This window comes from Palaemon carinicauda, chromosome 31 (assembly GCF_036898095.1).
Source record: "Palaemon carinicauda isolate YSFRI2023 chromosome 31, ASM3689809v2, whole genome shotgun sequence".
Lineage (NCBI taxonomy): Eukaryota > Metazoa > Arthropoda > Malacostraca > Decapoda > Palaemonidae > Palaemon > Palaemon carinicauda.
The window spans coordinates 80,034,468-80,057,260 of NC_090755.1; the positions used below are offsets into that span (position 1 = coordinate 80,034,468).

Consider the following 22,793-nt stretch of genomic DNA (forward strand, 5'->3'; position numbering starts at 1 on the left):
GTCATATTATCCTTATCAGTCTACCATTATTTCAATACTAATTAAAGTAAAAAAACTAATATTCATAAGTCCCAGCTGATCAAACATACTAAAAGTGCTTAATCACACTCCTATCAATAACAAGCAGGAAACTTCAGTAAAAGATATTTGGAAAACCCTAGTTGGTATGGCTCTGACTATAGTATGACCACTCTAAAACAAAGATTTTGGTCGAGTCGAGCCGAGGATTTACCCTCATACTACACTGTTACCTTGCTTTCTAAACAAACAATGTGCCCTTATCTGATTTAGGTCGAAGACATTACACATAGGTAAACATATACTGATAAAATATAACTATAAATATTCTAGAAAATTAAAGGAAAGTAAACTTGTAATGCATGAGGCATTTATCCAACAATAAATTTGGCATACATATTTTAGTGCTGCTGTTCTGTTCTTTTATAATTGCTCGTGGTAAACAAGTTCAGCATTGCTATATGTATAAGCCTATATAAATGGGTAATTTTGATGGGAGCTAAAAGGCCAGTTTGAAATTTAAAATGACAAACCACACAGCTGGGGAGAAATAAGCCAACAACGCTTTTTCTTTAAGTTTTTCCTGTACTGGCGACATTTAATATACTCTTCTGATCACTTTCTGTGTTGACAAAAACACCATGACAGCTAAGACAACTCGTTAGCACCTACACATCCAAGCCCAAGAAATTGCCTTCAACGTAAGCCAGTATTTTCTGCAAGAGAAGCAGTACAGGGTAATTTTTTATGATTATTCAAAGGCAATGAGAGAGAGAGAGAGAGAGAGAGAGAGAGAGAGAGAGAGAGAGAGAGAGAGAGAGAGAGAGAGAGAGAGAGAGAGAGAGAGAGAGAGAGAGAGAAAGAGAATGTGTGTTACAAGGATTTTGGATATCTCGAAGACTTTTTAGTCCATCCACTGAGACTCCTTTTGCTCTTTGATAGAGATTTAGTTTAGTATTTTGAGAGTTCTTATAATCTTTCCTAACTTATTCTTGAACTCGTTTACCATGTTACTGTTTACTACATCTGCTGAAAGTCTATTCCAAGTATTTACTATTTTGTATGCAAAGATATTGCCAGATTGAGAGGTGCTGTATCTTTTCAATTCCAATATGTATCCATTACCCTTGGACTGATTTATGCTAAGCATGAATAGATTATTGTAATCTACATTTGTTATTCCTTTGAGAATTTTGAATGCCTCTATTAACTGTCTCCTTAGTCGTCGAGTTTGTAGATCAAATAAGTTCAAACGTTCCATCTTCTGTCTATATTCAAATTGCCTTAGTGTTGGAACTAGTTTGGTGGTCCTAGCTTGTACTGCTTCCAGTCTATCTTCATCCTTTTGAATACTTGGAGCCCAAAATTGGACTGTATTCTAGATGAGGTCTTACTAGTGATGTGTACAGCTGTAGTACAGTCTTTGTTTCTGTATTTGAATTGTCTCTTTATGTAATCTATTAGTTTTTGTGCTTTCTTTTCAGCTTTTATGCTCTAGTAACCTTCAAATCCTTGCTGATAATAATACCGAGATCTTCCTCTTGGTCCACACTTTCTATTTCATTACCCAACAGTGATTAATATGATTGTTGGTTACTACAACCTATGTGCATGACTTTACATTTCCCACAGCTGAAAGGCATTTGCCATTTTCTGGACCATTCTCCTGGCTTCATTAGATCCTCTCTTAAGGCTTCTACATCTTCTGAGTTCACAGCATTAATGCCTAGTTTAGTATCGTAGCCAAATTTGGCCTTCCTACTAGTTAATCCTCAATCTATATTGTTAATATAAGAGAGAGAGAGAGAGAGAGAGAGAGAGAGAGAGAGAGAGAGAGAGAGAGAGAGAGAGAGAGAGAGAGAGAGAGAGAGAGAGAGAGAGAGAGAGAGAATGAAAATTATCATCATTGTCTATGCTGTAAATCAATATGTCACAAATTTCAAGTAGTGTTCACACTCAGAGAGACACATTTTATGCCTGACGACGCAGACATACAAATTTGGCACCTTAATGATGCAGCCATCAAGTAATATAGACTGAAAAAGGGCAATATCGTGATAGGGGAGACCCATGGCTTGACTCCACCCAAACCTTGATTTTTGATTGGTGGAACTAAACCAAATGATATATCATTGCGGAGTTCCCACATAAAGTCACCACAGGTTTCCCAAGATTTACAGAGCATCGCAAGCCATACTTGCGTATAGGAGCACTATGTATAGAGGTAGGACCTATCTGAACTCTAAAATAAGAAAAATTAGCGTTCAAACATTGTTTATGATCGTACTATATGCAGTTCATATGTCTGTAATTAAATGCATATTTTTTATGTTAATGGTTTATCATTACCTTTATATGAATTTCTTGTACTGTATGACATTCAACTTCAGGTGAATTTCAACTGCTAATAATTGGTGAAAATTAGCCGTTCCAGTCATTCTTTGTTAGCTAACCTTACTCTAACCCTATCAAGAACATGCATATCAGCATATAAAAAATAATAGTTATAACTATTTCAGTGTTTATTTTCCTCACCTTTTTCATCTAATTCATACTTTAAGTGTATATGTAAATGTTAATGCCTACCATAGTATCAACATCTTACAATAAAGGGATTTTGACGAAGGAAAAATTTATTTCTGGGCGAGAGACCTGTGCCGCCCAGTGAAATGCTCCTTTTACATCATTTCTAAGGTAAAAACTCCTTTTTCATAACAGGTTTTACCTTAGAAATGATGTAAAAGGAGCATTTCACGGAGCGGCACAGGTGGAGCCCAGAAATCACTATTTTAATGTCTGAATCATACACTAATGTTTTGGTTCTTTCTAAGATAGACTGAATAGAATATTCGATGATTATGCCCTTTGGAAACAAGAGCACTTCCAATATGCCTTTAATCTATGCCATCAAATACAGTAATATCAACACACAGGTAATCTAAAAAGAGAATCTTACCTGGATATGGTTGAGATTGCCAAGATACTCGTCTAAATCTGCCAACCGCTGTTCCCAAACTTTGGCACGATCAACAAAACCAACATAATATGGAGAATCCTTTAATGACTGTAGTAAGCTCTGATGATCACCCACCTGGAACAATTAAAGCAAATAAAGTAATATCATGTTTCAATTCAACAACACCCACAAATCTAAATACCTGGATATCAACAATGTTCAAATCTAATGTGAGAACTGCACTAGTTAATAACTTAAATTATTAGTAATTAAAATTGCCTATTTCAATACTTACCTAAAGTTAATTTGGTATTATAGGAATAAATTGGCTACATCAAAAAAGGGATTTTGACGTAGGAAAAATCTATTTCTGGGCGAGGGACCTGTGCCGCCCAGTGAATAAGCTCCTATTAGCACTTATTCTTAGGCAATTTACTGCTAAATATACCAGAGAAAAAATGTAAAGGAGTGCTAGGTTGACTAGCTCGCTCACCTATTGGTGTCGGTATGGAATTGGGCGTATAATCCAGAGGTCCCGCACTATTTAGATTCATCCACGACAAAGACCCCCAATAGAGGAGAGCCGTTCAACCTCACTCGGCACCACCAACTCTGCATCCGCTCAGAACCCAACTCCTTAGCACCCAAAGTTTGGGGACTCCAAGGGAGAGGAGCTGGGAGGGTTCACTGGGCGGCACAGGTCCGTCGCCCAGAAATAGATTTTTCCTACGTCAAAATCCCTTTTCTGGGCTTGAACCTGTGCCGGCCAGTGAATATATACAAGAGAAATGTCACCAAACTTGAAAAATAAAGGAAAAACATAAACACAAGGGAAACACAAGTTACTTTAATCAGAGTTGAGTGCCAAAAACAACTATAAAGGTACCTTAAAAGGAACATAAATCCACTTGGTAGAACAATTGACAAAAAAGGTAAGGTATAATAATGCCGTGAGTGATGATATATACAGATACTCGGGAGTCAAAAATTTAACAAATATAGGAATAGTAACCCGGTGCGAAACCAACGAATACAAATAGGGTATAAATGAGGCAGGTAAGGGGGAGAGATAAAATGACAAGGAATTAACATGTGAGTTACCTGGGGGTAACTACGCTCCCTGCAGCTACCGTAGGAAATTTAAGGGCTTCCAAATGTTTAAGATAGTGTTTCTTGAACACTGACGGTGACTTCCACCCTGTGTACCTAGAAAGATCCGTAAAATTCATGTGGTGAAAAAAGTTCACCGAAGTAGCAACTGCTCTAATATCATGTGCAAGAGGAAAAGAGTCAGGGTTAGCTTGTTTAATAAAATACAAAATTTGTTGCCTGATCCCTTTAATGGTAATGGTACCGCCTTGTTCTCTAACGAATAGAGGCCCGGAGGAGTTAGAGGAGGTCCGGGATAAATAAGACTTAAGAGTAGTAACAGGGCACAGAGACGGATCTTGCGTGAGGGGAACAATTTTCCAGGAAAACCATCTGTTCTGAGGGTCTTCGTTCTTAGCTAAAAAGAGTTTGTTAGGTGAAAGAAGGACCTCTCCCGAAGGAAGGAACTCAATATGACCCGGGTCTCTTGACAAAGCTGCCAGTTCAGAAATTCTTGCCCCGGAAGCCAAACTCACAAGGAAAAGTGTTTTCCTGAGAAGGGGAATATAATCACAAGAACTGTTAATGGTATCAGAAGCCAATTTGAGCACATCATTAAGGAACCAGGTAACCGGGGTAGGACGGGTAACCGGTTTCAGTCTGGCACAGGCTTTCGGAATTGAAGCCAACAAAGAGTCGGTTAAGTCTATGTTAAAACCCACTAGGAAGATCTTTTTCAAAGCAGATTTAATAGTGGTGATAGTATTGGCTGCCAGACCTGATTCTAATAAAGTTCTAAAGAAAGTGACTGTAAGGTTCAAGTTCATACAGTGTACGTCTGAGTCTATCAGAAATTTAGCCAACTTTTTAACTGCAGAATCATATTGGCGGATGGTGGAATCCCGTTTATCTGATTCTAGGAACAGGGTGTTTTGAGGATCGATATTGGCACCATGCATGGCCGCAAACTTCATGAAGTCCATAAAGTTAGGGCGCTCTGAATGTTTGAGAAAGCGTACACAACGCGTGTTTGTACTATCTGAGACAGAACCGGATTGGGTATCGGGTGAGGATGTAGTCTCAACTCTCGCAGGAGAGGGTACCAATTGCTCTTGGGCCAGTTGGGTGCGACCAAGGCTACTCGTCCCTTGAAGGATCTCAGTTTGTCTAGGACTTTCAGTAAAAGATTCACCGGGGGAAAGAGATAAATCCTTTCCCAGATGTCCCAATTCTGTGACATGGCGTCTGTGGCGTAGGCCTGAGGGTCTAGATTGGGAGCCACATAAACTCTCAATTTGTGGTTGGACTCCGTGGCGAAGAGGTCTACTTGGAGACCCGGAACCCAAGAGAGAATCCACCGGAATGATTTTTGATCGAGTGACCATTCCGACTCTAGAGGGGAGATCCGGGACAGGGCGTCTGCAACTACGTTCCGGACTCCCGCCAGGTGGACAGCTGAAAGATGCCAACGGTTCGAGGCTGCTAGGGAGAATATGGCTACTAGAACATGGTTCAGAGGCCCTGATTTTGATCCGCCTCTGTTGAGGCAGCGGACCACCACTTCGCTGTCGAGAACCAGACGAAGGTGTTGTCTCTTGGATGGAGAGAGACGTTTCAGGGTTAGTAGAACTGCCATGGCCTCCAGCACATTGATGTGAAATTGGCGGAATAAGGGAGACCAAAGACCTTGAACTTTCTTGAGCTGAGAATAGCCTCCCCAACCTGATAGGGATGCGTCCGTGTGAATGATTAACTTCGGAGGCGGAAATCGAAGGGGAACTGACTTTGACAGATTGCTGGCCTTTGTCCAAGGTAGAAGTCTTTCCCGGAGAATGGGAGGAAGGCGGACTTTCCTGTCCCGGAGCTTCCGATTCGCCCTCGAACGCCAGACACGATTGATATCTTTCAACTTCGCTTTCAGAAGTAAATCCGTCACTGAAGCGAATTGAAGGGACCCTAGGATCCTCTCTTGGAGTCGTCTGGAACTCACTTTGTCTTTGAGAAAGCGTTTGGTGTTCGTTGCAATCTCTAACCTCTTGGGTTTGGGAAGACACAGAGTGTGAGATATAAGATCCCATTGCAGGCCGAGCCATTGGAACTTTGATTTCGGAAGAAGACGGGACTTCTTGAAGTTGATCTGAAAGCCTAGAGATTGAAGGTATTGGATGACTTTGTGAGTGGCTTTTAGGCAATTTTGGGAGGTGTCTGACCAAATGAGCCAGTCGTCCAGATAGGCAACGACTTGAATCCCTTGATTTCTGAGTTCCTGAACAGCAACTTCTGCTAACTTTGTGAAGATCCTTGGGGCGATGTTGAGCCCGAAAGGCATCACCTTGAAGGAGTAATTTTTGTTTCCTAGGCGGAAGCCTAGATACGGACGGAAGTGTCTCGCTATCGGGACGTGATAATAGGCGTCTGTAAGATCGATAGAGGTGGTGACGGCCCCACGGGGAAGTAAGGTCCGCACCTGCGAGACGGTAAGCATTCGAAACTTGTCGCATTGAATGGACAAGTTGAGAAGGGATAGGTCTAGAATCACTCTTCTCTTGTCCGAATCCTTCTTCGGGACACTGAACAGCCGACCCTGAAACTTCAGGTGTTTCGTTTCTTGTATGGCGTTCTTTTGTAACAGGTCCTGGACAAACTCGACTAGGTCCGGAGTGGAATGCTGATGAAATCTGTTCGGTGGAGGAGGTCCTTGAATCCAACTCCACCCCAGTCCCTTGGAGATGATACTGAAAGCCCAGGGACTGAACCTCCATTTGTTGCGGAAGGCATAAAGCCTCCCCCCTACCCGCTGCACCTCAGTATTGGCTTGAGGAGTTGCCTCCAAGTCCGCCTCGGAAGTTCTTTCCTTTGCGAAAGAATCTACCCCTACCTCTGTTCTGGTGTGAACCACGGTGGTAGCCTCTACCTCTGTTATAACCCTGGGAAGAGCTTTGAGCTTCATAAGATTGGTTGAAGGCTGGAGAGGTGGTGGAGGCACGGGGAAGCTGGCTCTTAGGGAGCAGAACGGTGACGTAGTCGTCCGAGGAAGGAGCCTGAGAGGTGGAAGGCTGTGCAGGAACAGCAGGAGATGGTGGGAGAGGCTGCCGGAAAACGGACGAGCTACTTTGCTGTTGCCGGAACTGAGTGGAGGTATACGGGCGGAGCTTCTTCCTACCACGGGCTTGGTAACTTGCGGGATCATATTTCCGCTTAGGAGTCAAACCCCAACGGGCTTTAAGGCTCTGATTAACTCTTGTAGCTTCCGTCAAGACTTCCTCCACAAGATCCTCAGGGAAAAGATTTGGACCCCAACAAGAGGACCGGATAAGTTTATTCGGTTCGTGCCTAATAGTCGCCTCAGCCAGGACGTGTTTGCGGCACCTACGTTTAGCAAGAGCGAAGTCATATAAGTCGAAGTACAAAGACTGCAAAGTAGCCTTATTGAGAGACTTAAAGATACTCTCAGTATCATAAGTTAAGGCTATCGACTCCGTAGAGGTGGCCAAGTTCAAGGTTCGACCAACACGTAGGCGGGAATCATACTCCTGTTTAATAAGGGATTCCGGGAGACGGGGAAGCCGTTCACTAAAAATTACTGACGCACAGTCCGCTGTCAGCTTGCCGGAAGTAAAGGTGGTATGGACATTGTCCCAACACTCATTATCCGAAGGAAGAAGGAGGGAGATCGGATCTACCTCTCGGATGGGAGGCAAGGGGTTCTCCTCCAGAGCGTATTGAAAAGCAAGCTCTGCAATCTTAGTGACGCATGGAGTCACGGTATTCTTGTCCATTAGGAACATCGTAAAAGAACTTTTATGAGGCATCAACATGGTATTGGTGCAACCTATGTCGTTTAGAAACCTAGCCCAAACAGATTGGGCTTGTTCCTTTGGGAAAATGACGGTCTCTTTAGGGACCTTATCCAGCCGAACCAGAGCTTCCTCGGTAAGCCTGGCATAACCGTGAAACGGGAATGCGAGACCAGGAGGAAAGAATTCAAAGTCCTCTAGTGGACGAGTACCAAGACCTTCCAACGTTAACATCCCGTCTGAGAACGGGGAATGAAGAGCCATGCGCCAAGGGTTATTCTTGGTAAACGGAGGAAGCTTAGAGGCATCCGGGATGAGAGAGCTTTGAACTCGCTCCGGAGCACCATGCTCTAATGCCCCAAGTCTCTGACCAATGTTGGAAAACATCGTGTCCATCTTGGCCTGCATTTCTGACACAATCTTATATTGCATCTCCGACACAATGCGAAGCATGGCTGATTCGGAAAGGCCCGGGTTAGGAGCCGAAGTGGCGGATTGTACTCCCGGGTCGTGAGACTTAGAGGAGGAGCCGGAAGTCTTAGATGATGGGTTTATATTTGGTTTAGAACCATGGGAAGCCTTGTGGGGCTTACGAGCTTTTGGCAAAGTTCTGGATTTAGATTTATCTTTGGGGGGAACCGGGTGTGATCGGTGAGACGAATCGCGGTCCCCAGAAAAACCATGAAAAGAAGAGAGATCAGATGAAGAAGAAAGAGCGGGGCTGAGGATAGGAATCTCAGCACCGGTAACACCTGCCTCACTTACCACCCTACCTGCATCCGGATCATCTAACAACATGGGTTCCACATCCAAGTTCAAGGAGGCCACATTGTCTTCCAGATCTCCGGGGGCATCCGACGGATCTTGATCCTGGTCGATGAATCCCGAAATAGTGGCATCAATGTCGGCAATGATGGGTGCCGCAACAGCTCTAGCCACAGCAGCTGAAGACTTGGCATTAGGGTAAATCATTGCACAGTAGTCTTCAGAGAGGACGTAAGGCTGCTTTGATTTCACATTTCGGGCAAATCCCCCAACCCACACTTTCAGTGTGGCCCGAGCCGCAGACTTCTGCTCCGGGGATGCCTGAAATAATAGTGGGAATTAAAGAAAGGAAGAGTCCCGGAGGTCCTTTAAGGACCATAGAAATCTTACGAAATAGTGTATGTATACCAAATAAAAGTAAGAATAATTAGAAAAGACAACATAGCCAACGGGACTCACCGAATCAGATCCAAGGGTGGTAATGAGGTCAAAACAGACCATACAATTATCAGGATGCCAGACTACGATGTCTTCCAGCTGAACTCCGCAGAGGGCGTGAGACCTACACACCGTATGGCCACAAGGCTGGTGAAGAACAGCCGCACAGGCCGTCGTCTGACAATGAACCATCTATAAAAAGAATAGTATATGAGAAACTGCAATTCTCTTAAGTAGGGGCGGGTCCGGAGGACCCGGGACTAAACATAAGTCTAACTTAAGACTAGAGCTTAACTGTAATACTCTTAAGTAGGGGCGGGTCCAGAGGACCCGGGCCTAAACATAAGTCTAACTTAAGACTAGAGTATAACTATTCATTCCGGTCGAGCCGGGATCATAAAGAAGGATGCAACAAAGAATTAACACACATGGTGTCTGACTTCCCGGAGCGAGGTTAAGCCCCGGACCGGGATATAAAAGTACATCCATAAACTAATACATATAGGAACTCCGGGGTAGTGATCTGTCATATATAATCATAGTAACTGTTATAAAATAAGAGGGGGCGGAACCGTAGATAAGAACCACCAACAGAACCCGGAGGGTTTCGTATAACATAATTAAAAGTGTGATAGGTGAACATTATAAAATAGGGTGCACCGGGATTCCTACTCTGTTGACCGGTGGCCCACCAGTCTAGACAAAGACAAAACCACCGGGACACCCGGAGAGAGGACAAAGTCCATAAACACTGAACTACCCCCTCTGTAGGAAGGGAAGGCAACGGTCCCCTAGGGGAGGGGGGAGAGAAGCCTAGCCACCAATCTAGCGAGAGGGGGAGCTTGGGGGAGGATCACGTGATACGGAGCAGCAGGGCTACCAACTGACGATCCCCAAACACTACCAAAACAGATCATACGGAGTAATAAGCACAAATATTCATTATAAAAGTAATAGCGTTGAAAAATATATAAATATACACATAAAAAATTAGGGCAAGGCATGCGAAATAATGAATAAATCCCGAAGGACAACAACCTGATGGCTTATATGATAAAAATTGCCGCCCAGTGACGAAGGTCGGCAAGCCATCTACGATACGTAAGCTGATATCGGCCCTAAATATGAACCACAAGGGTTCTAAACGCTAAATAATGAATATCCACTATAAAACATATAAAAAATTAAACTAATAATAAAAATAATACACTTGGTAACACCGCGAGTGAAACTAAAAGCTCTCAAAACAGGAGTACCAACCGTAAGCGGAATCGAGCAAGACCGAGATGAACGAAGAGAATAAACTCTTATAACTTAAATATTAAACGATCTAGATTGCTCAAAACACAGCAAAACATAGCTTGGTACTTAACTTAGACGGTGTCTCCTGGGAAACCGATGTAGAAGCCATAATCCACGAAAAATAAGGCAAAAACACGAGAGCACAAACTAGCGGGTTACCACACAGGCGTGCTAAAAAGGAGTTGGGTTCTGAGCGGATACAGAGTTGGTGGTGCCGAGTGAGGTTGAACGGCTCTCCTCTATTGGGGGTCTTTGTCGTGGATGAATCTAAATAGTGCGGGACCTCTGGATTATAGGCCCAATTCCATACCAACACCAATAGGTGAGCGAGCTAGTCAACCTAGCACTCCTTTACATTTTTTCTCTGGTATATTTAGCAGTAAATTACCTAAGAATAAGTGCTAATAGGAGCTTATTCACTGGCCGGCACAGGTTCAAGCCCAGAAATATATATCAATACCTGTAAATATGACAAATTTGTGAGTAATTTTTATTTTTCCTAATATACAAACCTGGAGCTATTTATAGAGTATACTTTCGGCGCAGCTGAAAGACGAGCCATGTTAATTTTAGTGAGGGATAACTACTCCATCCGCTAGTTAGCGGGTGGGGTAGACTGGCTACCCCGCTCACTCACCCCTCTCGGCTGAGTAACAACTTTGCTTTATGGCAAGACTTCTCGGGGGGCAGGGTGGCGGGCCAATTTGTATAAATAGCTCCAGATTTGTATACTAGGAAAAATACAAATTACTTACAAATTTGTTATTTGTTCCGGCATAGATACAAACCCTCCGCTACTTAGTGACTTACTCGTAGGAGGGAGGAAGTCCTCACCAACTGGCCTTGGTCATGACCCGGGGTCCTCTCTATTTTGATCTGTGATCGATAGTAGAAGGGACCCTACCCTCCCTAAAATCAAGTGCCGATATGAGGTAATGCACTGATAGTGGCCTGCAGAAGCTTGTGTGTGAGTGGAACTAACAGTGTGGTTGTCTTTAACATAGGAACTTGAGTACAAAACCTATTGTTCTTAAAGACTTACCCAATACCCTCCCTCGAAAAGGTATTGGGGACATAACAAAGTATTCTTCTATACTTAAGAGGCACAAGGGAAATGGGGCTTACCTGCAGCGAGGTGAGGTCAGCTATGCTGAGGCTTGCGGAGCTGTTTTCCCCAGAGGGGAGAAGGTGAAAGGAAGAAAGGAGCCAGGCATTCTTACTCATTCACCCCAGACTAATCCAGGTAGCCTCAGCCCTCAACCCTCTGCTACTTGTCCATCAAGGAGCCTGAGGTGTTTAGACCATTTGTTGTGCGACCATCACAGGACCAATGGAAAAGGTCTCAATGTTCTTGTGGATTACGTCTTTGCAAGTAGTGGGCCGTGAAGGTCGATTGACGCTTCCACATGCCCACTTGAAGTATCTGCACCACAGAGTAGTTTCTTGAACGCCAGGGACGTAGCAACGCCACTGACGTTACGAGCTCTGGATCTTAGGATGGAGGAGAGTCTAGATTGAGAGTAACCTCAATTGCTTTCCGATCCCAGAGGGGAAGAAAATCCTTGAGGTCCTCCTCTTGACCTTCCCCATGCTGGTCAACAGTGCCGACACACGGGGGCGAGCTGGTATCGTTCTTTAAAGGTAACCCCACAGACTCCTCACTGGGTAAAACCCCAGTTGATGGGTTTTCGGTTACCGAACGAAGACACTTTATTCGAAATGGGCTGCACCTAGGGTACAGCACACTCGGATTTTGAGTCTTGGCAATCAACTCGGGGAACTCACTGGCGTAGGCTACCTTCCGAAACCGCATATGGTCCGGTCGGGTAGGCTAACCACATAAACGTTAAAATAGCCTAACCAATACTCAAACCTTAATAAACTTAAATAACTATAATTAATCATTGTATAAGATGTCTAGAGCTAAATAACAAGACTACAATTAGTAAGAGGAACTAATTGGAAGTCGTCAAGTAAGCATGAAGCTCTCGGAAGTAGCGACACCAAAATGGCTGCCAGGGGAGAGGCATCATATGACACTGTACGAGACTAAAATTAACAATATTATCAAAATTTTACGAGTGTTGCTACCTCAGCTCATCAAAATTAATAATTGCAATACTCAACTTGGGAGAAGGAGTCTCCAGCTCAGACATCTTCACTAAACACAAAATAAGGTTCCGAACACAAGAACGCGTGTTGATATCACGGTGCTAAAGAAGAAATGTTGGGAGAAGCGTGGGTAGTGGTAGTGGTGGGGGGGGGGGGGGGGCAGTAGCCGTAGTAGGGGGCAGTAGCCGTAGTAGGGGGCAGTAGATGGATTTAGAACGGCACCTCGTAGTAACGGGGGATGTTGAGGAAGGAGAAGACTAATTGGTAAGGGACCTCTGATAGTGGTTTTAACACGCCCCAGTTACTATACTGACACCCTATAAGGGTGAGCGAGCTGGGTATATTCCTGGCATTCCATACAACTTTTTTCTCTGGTATCTATAGCAGTATTTATACCTTAGAAATGGTGCTATAAGAAGCATTTCACGGAGCGACACAGGTTGAGCCCAGAAAGCAGTTTTACTTTCAAAATTAGCATTATTTCTATTAAACTTTCCTGAAGTTTATTTGCTGAATACCAAATTGCCCTGGTTAGAGGTTTGGTGGTATTCAGCATAGTAATATTAAGTTGAATGCAGTAAATACAAAGTTGTCACTAGGTCGCCTTACCTTTTAAAGTAACTTGGAATACAAACATCTTAATGTCGTTATTGTAACTTGTACTGTATTAACTCACAAGTGATACTGGTTGTGGTGGCATCCATATCTGGTGATCTACCGGCCTGGGGTTCAAGTCTCGCTTAGGTTCGATAGTTTATCATGTCTGCAACCTCACCACCCTTGTAAGCTCAAGATGAGGGGGTTTGAGGGAGCCTATAGGTCTATCTGCTGAGACATCAGCAGCCATTGCCTGGACTTCCCTAGTCCTAGCTTGGGTGGAGGGGCCTTGGGCACTGATTATGTGTATATATGGTCAGTCTATGGCATTGCCCTGCTACCAAGGCATTGTCACTATCCCTAAACTTCTGCCATTCATGACTGGCATTTAATCCTATAATCTGTTGACTCTTTAAATTTACCTAAAACTAATGCTGGAAAATTTCTCCTGCTGCTACTAGTGAACCTAGGAACCCACATTTATCAAAATCAAAACTTTACTTCTCTCAAGTAATGTTTTGCAAATACCAAATCACAACACTGCTGTTACATTTAATACTTTCTTCAAAAATAAATTCTTTGTAAAACTCAGTAATAGCTACTGCCACAAAATAAAGAGATTTTTTTCTGAACTTTGGGTGATATGTTTCATTTATCTGCGTATGAGCCTCTACAATGAGATTTTTCAAAAGGAACGTCTTGTATACATTTTTTTTTTAAAGATTTTGCTCAATTTTAATTGTTATGAATGAAGAAGTATGTTAGTTCCAATATTAACTGCTAGAGTTTTCCAGTACTGTATTCAGTTTGCTTTGATTTGGTCTACACTTACAGTGATCTTTGTTTTTGAGACCTTCATTTAATTTACATTTTTTAATTGTCATCCACGAGTGAAACCCAAAAGTGTTAATCTCAGCTGCTAATTGTGATGTTACCCCAGGTAAAGTTAAAGGTGTTGGGCCTATATACAGTAGTAGTCCTGCATACAGTATAGTATGATTTTGCTTTGTTTTATGTTTTGGAAAATATTTTTAATATAATGGGCAGCCCTTCCCCTCTAAGTCTTTTATTGTGAGGTTCAACTGTACTGCAGCTTATTCACAACTTGTAGATACAACAACTGACCCAGAAGGGGACTTCATTGTAATATGGAGAAAGAAAAACTTTTAGATGGTGTCTTAAGACTCCTACACAAAGTGCTGAAATTGTTATTGGGGAGACATGTTTGCTATGAATCCTTTCATGTACATCAATAGCTTCTTCTGAAAGCTATACCAATAACTGACATATAACTTTGGATTTTGTTTTCTCCTGATTTTAATTACAGTGCATAAAACAGGACTTTACGATATTAACATCATGAGAAGTTGGTAAAAACAAACACATTAAAACCAGACTTCAAATACAAACTATGAATTATGGCTAGTTATGACTGATGGATTTGTCATAAAACTTCTTCCTTAACCAAATGTTGACAAATAACAAGAGAAACATATAAAATCATTCAAAATATTAAATTCATATTCACCTTGTTAATAATATCCTTCCATTCCTTGATGAGCATTACCTCATGACCACCTGAGTCTGTATGAGGCAAGAGCGTAAATCGAGCATCAACTTCCCAAACATCGAGTTCGCCTAGAGCCTGCCTTATAACCACTTCACCTGCAGCCTTGGAATTCATCTCCTTCAAAGCATCTTTGTGTTGAATCAACGCATCACGTACCTATTGACAGCATGAGGAAATCTCTCAAGAAACGGGAATACCTTACGACTCTTGTGTCTCTTTAGCAAATATTTTCGTAGCAAGACAACCAAGTAACAAGTAAGATATAGTAAAAAATTAGAAGTTACTGTATAAGAAAATTTCTATGATATTAAATTATTATAGAAAACTAAATACAGTATGCAGTATCCTAATCAGCATTTTATTCTAGCATTCTTTGTAATATGACGGTAAAGTAGACAAACTTAGTTCGAACAATTTATAATTTTCTGAACTATAATATTCTGGTTTTTTAAATATAGAAATATGAAAGCTAACCCTTAATGAATTTTCATAATAAATATCATCTCTTTGAACGCCATGCGACGAAATCTATGTCGAGTGAAAACTACTCCGTTCGGCACCAAAGGACAATTTATGATTAGTAATTACCATTTTTTGCTCTTGCTTTCATCATTTATATACTGTATATGAAAATTTTACATAATATATACCATTATATACCGATCAAAAGGAAAAAAATCAGTGATACAATAAAAAGAATGTAAATTCAATCTTGGAGAGTTTTAATCCTAAGTTAAGTAAAATGTCCAAATAAAGGACAAGGAGCTGAGGGCCAGATCATTTGGTGAGAGGTTGGTGCTCAACAGATTAACCCTTTTACCCCCAAAGGACGTACTGGTACGTTTCACAAAACTCATCCCTTTACCCCCATGGACGTACCGGTACGTCCTTGCAAAAAAATGCATTAAAAATTTTTTTTTTCATATTTTTGATAATTTCTTTAAAAAATTCAGGCATTTTCCAAGAGAATGAGACCAACCTGACCTCTCTATGACAAAAATTAAGGCTGTTAGAGCAATTTAAAAAAAATATACTGCAAAATGTGCTGGGGAAAAAATAACCCCTTGAGGGTTAAGGGTTGGAAATTTCCAAAGAGCCTGGGGCTCAACAGGTTAAGATGTTATCAATCTAGTCATCTAAAAGGATGAAAATCTATCCTTTAACTATTATGGGATGCTATGATGGAAAGCAATTAAAATAAATAAACTTTCAAACAAGATGGTATAGTAATCAAAAGTTTTGTGATAATTTATTATCATTGCTGAGTAACACTTACTTTTAAGAAATGTCCAAAAGTCAACTTTTCAATTGCAATATTTGAAGGCATTCCCAGTAGACTGTACATTTCAATCCAGTGCTTCTCAGAAAATACTTCTCCTCTAACGAACTTCAACACAGGCAACATTGTTCGAAATTTTTCCAGCTCATGAATTAATCTAACCGTAACTGGAGTAGTCTCTCCTGAAGACTGCAATTTCTCACCTGAATTATTCAGAAATGCAATAGGAGTATTTCTAAAACAATATTTTCATTGTTACTGAAGTTTTTTATCCAAATAGTAGAACAAATACTTATTCTTCAATTAAAAATACCCTTACTAAATTATGAAATTTGTAATTGACATACAAAACAGAGGCACAAAGCAAACTCAAAATACAGAAAGTACCTAAAGTTTTCCATTAGTAGAAAGCAATCCATAAATAAAAGAAAATATATCATGTTATTTTACAGGTGCAAAAAATGCAAATTTAAATATAGAAAGTACCTAAAGTTTTCCATTAGTAGAAAGCAATTAATAAATAAAAGAAAATATATCATGTTATTTTACAGGTGCAAAAAATGCAAATTTAGAGTGCAAAAATACTCTTCTTCAACTGACCCCAATTATTTAAGAACTCTTCAAATTTGTAAGTTTTGCTTCGGAAAACAATCCATTCCTCGTTGGAAAATTCATCCATGCTGGAACTGAACTCATCAAAGAGGCCCCATATTTGCTCATGCTTTGTTAGATCTGCCTCTATTTCATCTAACAAAGGAAAATATGGCTCACCCATTCCAAAGTGTTCATAATCCTTTCTGTGTTAGTAAATATGTATCAAAAAAAGATCTATGTTAGTTGGCCAACTAAACAACAAAGGAAGTTGATAGAGAAAAAATTAAAGGTATCTTGTATTTTTCCTAGCTATAGAAAACTGAATCTTTTAAAATACGGAACGTTCCATTATAATGGTTAACAAGGTAGTTAAAGTGGTAAAGACTCTTCACTTTTGACTTTCAGCTCAGGACTTTGAAGTCGTTGAGGTAGGAAGATCAACTTTAAAGGACTCAGGTTTGTACAGCTAGGACAAATAAAAATGACTTAAAATTTTTTATTTGTTCCAACACATATATAAACCTTTTGTCTTTTGAATTAAGGAAACTCCCTTATTGTAGGAAGTCCTGCTAAAACCAAACTGCTTGGTTCACTATCTTCCATGTAAATTCCAATCTCAAAAATGTAACTTACCAGCATCAATGTCAGATTCAGCGTGAATCGGTATGAAAGCTTCATCCCCAAATAATGGGAAAAGAAAAAAAAAGAAACGTCAGTCATTCAACATTCCTCCATACTTGCCTTGAAGACAAAGGGAAAGGTGGTGTCGGAGAGAGCCGTACTTGCAACTACAACTGGCCTTCCTGGCTTCTTATGACTTCTTCTCTGATGAAGTGTTAGAATCAAAATCAGAAAAGGAAGAAGAGTTGAAAGAGGAAAGCAAATTAATCAGTTCTTCCCTTACCAACATCCTCCTCAGAATCTGCAAGCAAAGAGTTGCTACAAATTGATAGATTTGAGGGACCACTGCAGAAAAGCCTCCTACGGGGAGAACCACACTGGTTGCTACAACAGGAACCACAACACCAGGGCAGACTGTTATAGCGGAAGCAGGAGGCTCACTTATTAGCACTCGTAATACAGACACGGCTGGGACCACAGACATAGAGAGCATGAAGGGAGATTCAAATAATACACTTTGACAAGAGGGTGGGCAGGAATACTCACCTACACTCACGACCAATCCTTAACTACCTCATTATTGATTCTAACAGCCATTCCAGTTCCACTGAAGAGATTCCAAATTTAAAAGGACGAAAGGTTTGTACAGTATATGCATAGGAACAAATAATGATGAAATAATTTCAGAAGTAGAATAATTTTCACACGGATCCTTAATAAATCCAATAAAATTTTGCATTTACGGGGGAAAGATTTAACTTTTTTGGAGTAAACCTAATAAATCACAAAATATATAGTACCAATAATGAAACTCTATACTTTGGGCAACAGATATAATTTTTATATTCTAAATAATCACAAGATGAATCTACTACCTTTCAACTACAAATTTCTATCATTTGGTAGTTGATAAATCTTTCTAATGCATCACAGAACTATGATTTGAACCAGGTTAAATGGTCGTAAGGAGCCTTGAGTAATGATCACACCCCCCAACAAAAAGCCAAGGTACAAAACTTTAATTACTTTGCAAACTTAATAATGCATTAACAGATGAACTGTAACAAATTAAAAAGAGACAATGCTGCATAAAATCCCAATACTTAGAAGGAAATTTAGAATGTGATAATTCTACTAAGATGAGTTTTAGAATTCCAACTAACACATGAGAGAGAGAGAGAGAGAGAGAGAGAGAGAGAGAGAGAGAGAGAGAGAGAGAGAGAGAGAGAGAGAGAGAGAGAGAGAGAGAGAGAGAGAGAGAGAGAGAGAGAGAGAGAACACTTTATGCACAGACCATTATCAGCAAAAATACTTGAATAATTAATTTTATTAATAATACAGTACTAGAAAATAACTTTCCTGATGTAATATAGTTGGATTTGTAATAATTTTTATCACATGAACTATCAGAATTACCATTCACTGATCAGTCTTGATGGATTTCATACATTTCCACATCCCATACTTACTTCAAACTATCCCTATTTTCCATTAGTTGATCCCATTCAAAGCGCTTCTCTCGAACGATTGTGATAGCTGCCTGAATGCGCTCAGAATCCCCTTCTAGTTGGTCCTCCCGTGGTTGAAGCTGCTGCCACCGCAATCCAAACTTTTCAATCTCGCTATTGAAATTGTTAGTCTGGCTCTCCAAGTTGCTCTTTATTCCTTCAATCTATCAAAATAAAAACTTATTACAAGACCTAGAAAAACTTATACCTTACTAAAAAATAAATATTGCAGTAGCCTTAACAATAAAAAAAAAACTGGATGCTCTAAAATCGAAAATCTTTATCGTACCTGCTTTGACACAATTTGCTCGTGGTTATCCATCAGCGTCTGGTAGTTGTCCCACAGCATTGTGACCTTGGAAACTTGTTCTACCCTCTCTTTGGTCCAACTAGCTAATATCTTGTTTTTCTTTTCTGCTTCATTGAACAGTTCAACCATATCCTGGGTTAAATTTGCATATTCTGAATGCTTGTTGCTTGCCAGTGCAATTTCTTCTACACTCTGGGGCTGCCTCTTAAGGACCTGGTAATAACAAAACATAACTCTTATTTTTTAATTCTATTTTAGAAGGTTTAAAAAACATGCAAAGTACTCATCATCTGCTTGAACAGTAATCCTCTTAAGCTGAAGAGGTTTACTGATCGTGAGGAAGAAAACTATAGCGTTTATTTGTAAAATATATTACATTCTACAAGATTGTGTACTTTTGTTCCGTTCAAATAATATAAACTGAAAGTATACCAGAAGAATTGTTTAATCTCCCTGTTTCAATATTTCAAGTAAAAGAATAAAGAAAAAATCAAACCTCAATGGCATCTTCTGTGAACTTTTCAATTGTATTTATATCTCTAATTATAGCATTATGAAGTCCTTGAACCAGAATATCCCAATAACGACGATTCATAATCTCCAATTCAACACGTAATGGCTGGAAACTGACACTGAAGCAATCTATCTTTTCCTCTATACTTGGAAGTTTCCCAATCTCTTGGCCCTTTGACTTCGAAGCTCGGAAATTTCTGAAAATAATGTAGGTAGCGTTAAATCTCGTAATACAGTCCAAAGTTTTAGATGCAAAGTACCTCTTATCATGAATACATATACCAGGGTACTTGTCCAATTTTGGGGGGTAGCCGACATCAACAAATGAAACAAAAACAAAAAAGGGGACCTCTACTCTCTACGTTCCTCCCAGCCTAACAAGGGACTCAACCGAGTTCAGCTGGTACTGCTAGGGTGCCACAGCCCACCCTCCCCCGTTATCCACCACAGATGAAGCTTCATAATGCTGAATCCCCTACTGCTGCTACCTCCGCGGTCATCTAGTTTAAATAGAAAAAAAAAATAAACCCGTGCATGCTTACCTGTCCCATTCCTCCGACGTTTTACAATGCGTCTCAACAAGATCCTCAATATCACAAGAACCAAGAGCACACAAGTCCATGAATCTATCCTTCACGCCTTCCAGTCTTTCAAACAACTCTTCTGCTCGTTGAAAAAGTTGTGTAAAGCGATGAGCATTACGTTCAACGATAATTGGAAAAATTGGGTTATCATTTACTTCACTCACTCCCTGTAAAACAGAATTATGAAAATGTAACTATTTGTACAAAGTGCCAGATGAACAAGTAATTGTGCTCATTATTCTACAGTATAGTAAACACAGGTGGTTAAGGAAATCTACAATTCTTAGTCATCAATGATATCAAACTTGTATAATTATTGTAAATATATTTGAAAACTACTAATCCTGGTAAAACAAGTATACTAAATGAGAGTAAATACTACTCATCAAGTATGGGATGGAGAACAAACATTATTGAATCCATTAGCTCAAAAAATATTCAATGGATGTCAACATATTGCTGTTAAATCTAGTGTGCTTTCTCCATTATAACTTGATATCTTCAAGAGAATATTTGACCTCAACCCTCGCTATCAATTGTAGAGGTGAATGATCATAACATTAGAGCAAAGAATGGGCAGCGCATCAAAACCCTAAGGCTATGGGTCATAAAAGTGGTTCGTTAAGTTCTTTAGTATTCATCCCTAGAAATGTCATGAGTAAAAAATAAGGCGACTGTATGAAAAATGGGTATTCAGTCCGTCCCATGCACTACTACTGCACTCAAATTAATTCAAATAAATCACTTTAGCTAAAGAGTAGAAAAAAATCATGAACTTTTCTCTCCAACAACTGAATCTACAGTAAAGGGATTTTCATAAAAAAACTGAAATCTCAGAATCATACACAGTACGGTATCCTGATTGAAATAATAATCAATAACAAGACAATGAACAGCGGTAATACCACTTATTTTAGGTTTCCCATGGAGACCTTTGTTGCATATAGAAGTTTTGTAACTAAACTCAAACCTCCAGTGCAAGCCTTTGCTAAATACTTCGTCATTCTAAGAGTGTACACATTTCAACATTGGCTAACGACCTTTAGTATTGATGCCTATACTGTATTACAGTTTTCTTAAGCTGGCATAGCTGGGGCAGCTAAAAATTAATATTTCTTGGCTTCATGATGACATGTTTGGGGTTGGTATTGGCCTGGGTAGTCTCTACTATAATCCCAGTGGGTTACTGTGGGCTGTGTGAATAACTGTACCTGCCCTATATTTAATATAATCCTTTCTTCACTATATTTCCAGCACTCATCCACTCTATATATTTCCCTGACCTCTTCATATCTAATATTTCTCATACCTTCCTTAATACCTATGTGCTCTGGCCCTGCAAAATCTGTAGCATTATTAGTCTGATTTGGCAATGCCCCTTACATGAAGTGCATCTGAGGCAGCCAAAGTCTTTGGAATGAAACTGGTAGCATGAACTGCCAAGCAAATCCTACTTCAATATGTTCAACTTCGCCAGAATAAACCGAGAAAGATTTATACCCGCAGTATACTCCAAGATAAGAGAACTTCCGCTCTCCAAAGCAGGTATTGCAAACTGGTTCCCTAATGTATTTGAATGTAAGCCAGTGCTATCGTGTTGTTTTAATACACTGCCAAACACTTTCCTATCACCAAAGATTCTTGAGCCTGGCAAATGATATGCAGTGTTGATTCTTCATTTGACCAACTCCCTGGCAGATGAAGAAAATCCATATTCAACCCCCACACTTTTTGGGAGGCATCCATAAAAAAAGAAACATACGTAAACCTTGCCTCCGACAACATACCCTCAGCCAAAAGACGAGAATCGTCCCATATGTTCACCAGTAATAATTTGTTCTTCATTGTTGGATCAAACATTTTGTTCCAACGACGATGGAGATGAAACTGGAATTACCTCGCCTTCAAATGACACATTGAATTCAGTGGTCACATAAAGCGAAGGTTTTACAATAAAAAGGCCAGAAGTAATTTGAGAGAGCGAGGTTCGAGGAGAGGTTACCATCTCTTATAATATGCTGTGTGCCACAGGATCCTTACTGACTGGCACACCAGAACCACTAGGCACATCTTGAGTTAGCCTTCATATGAGGAGGAACAAAAAGAGAACTACACTCTTCACAATGGTTATTCAAATAAAAAATTTGCACCTACCACATGACACAAAGAAAATGAGGATTATTACAGCCCAGCAACAATCATCACAAGAAGATATATACATAAGCCAAAAGACTGACATCTCCTTTGCTGTAACCATTAAAGGGATTTTGACGAAGGAAAAATCTATTTCTGGGCGAGGAACCTGTGTCGCCATTAATATCAGTTTATATAAAACTTCCTAGCACAACATCACAACCTAGATAGCAGGTAAAGTAGTAAACTAAAAAGTGGCGATGCGAAAACTGAAAGACAAAGGGTACGGTTTACACACATGGTAGTATTTCTATAAGCTGCCATATGACCCCAATGTAAAATTAAAGGGGCAGGGCTATTGCAAACGAAAAAAAAAAAAGAAAAATTTACTAGTTTTAGGGTATAAGTCAACATTTAGCCAGCTTTCAGAAGGATAAAATATTAATGCCTAGGAAGGTTCATAGAAATAATCATACATGCAATACATTATCAGTGGGTCATACCTTAAACTGGTAGGGGATTGCAAGGAATCTTTTCAGCTGTCCAAAGTACTTCATACGTATTTCTTCCATTGGTGGTCGGAATTGCAACCTTTGTTGTCTGAAAT

General features: G+C 40.2%; 1 protein-coding gene across 1 annotated transcript in view; it reads right to left on the bottom strand.

Annotated features, from left to right (window-relative positions):
- Positions 1-22,793, bottom strand: part of btv (beethoven) — a 231,462-nt gene that overhangs the window by 150,396 nt on the left and 58,273 nt on the right. The window contains exons 13-21 of the mRNA XM_068355462.1: positions 22,690-22,786; positions 20,012-20,220; positions 19,453-19,666; positions 18,936-19,169; positions 18,608-18,810; positions 16,524-16,720; positions 15,921-16,126; positions 14,603-14,800; positions 2,975-3,109 (exon numbers count right to left, since the gene is read on the bottom strand). Coding sequence (XP_068211563.1) covers positions 2,975-3,109; positions 14,603-14,800; positions 15,921-16,126; positions 16,524-16,720; positions 18,608-18,810; positions 18,936-19,169; positions 19,453-19,666; positions 20,012-20,220; positions 22,690-22,786 — 1,693 coding nt within the window. The remainder of the gene's footprint in view (positions 1-2,974; positions 3,110-14,602; positions 14,801-15,920; positions 16,127-16,523; positions 16,721-18,607; positions 18,811-18,935; positions 19,170-19,452; positions 19,667-20,011; positions 20,221-22,689; positions 22,787-22,793) is intronic.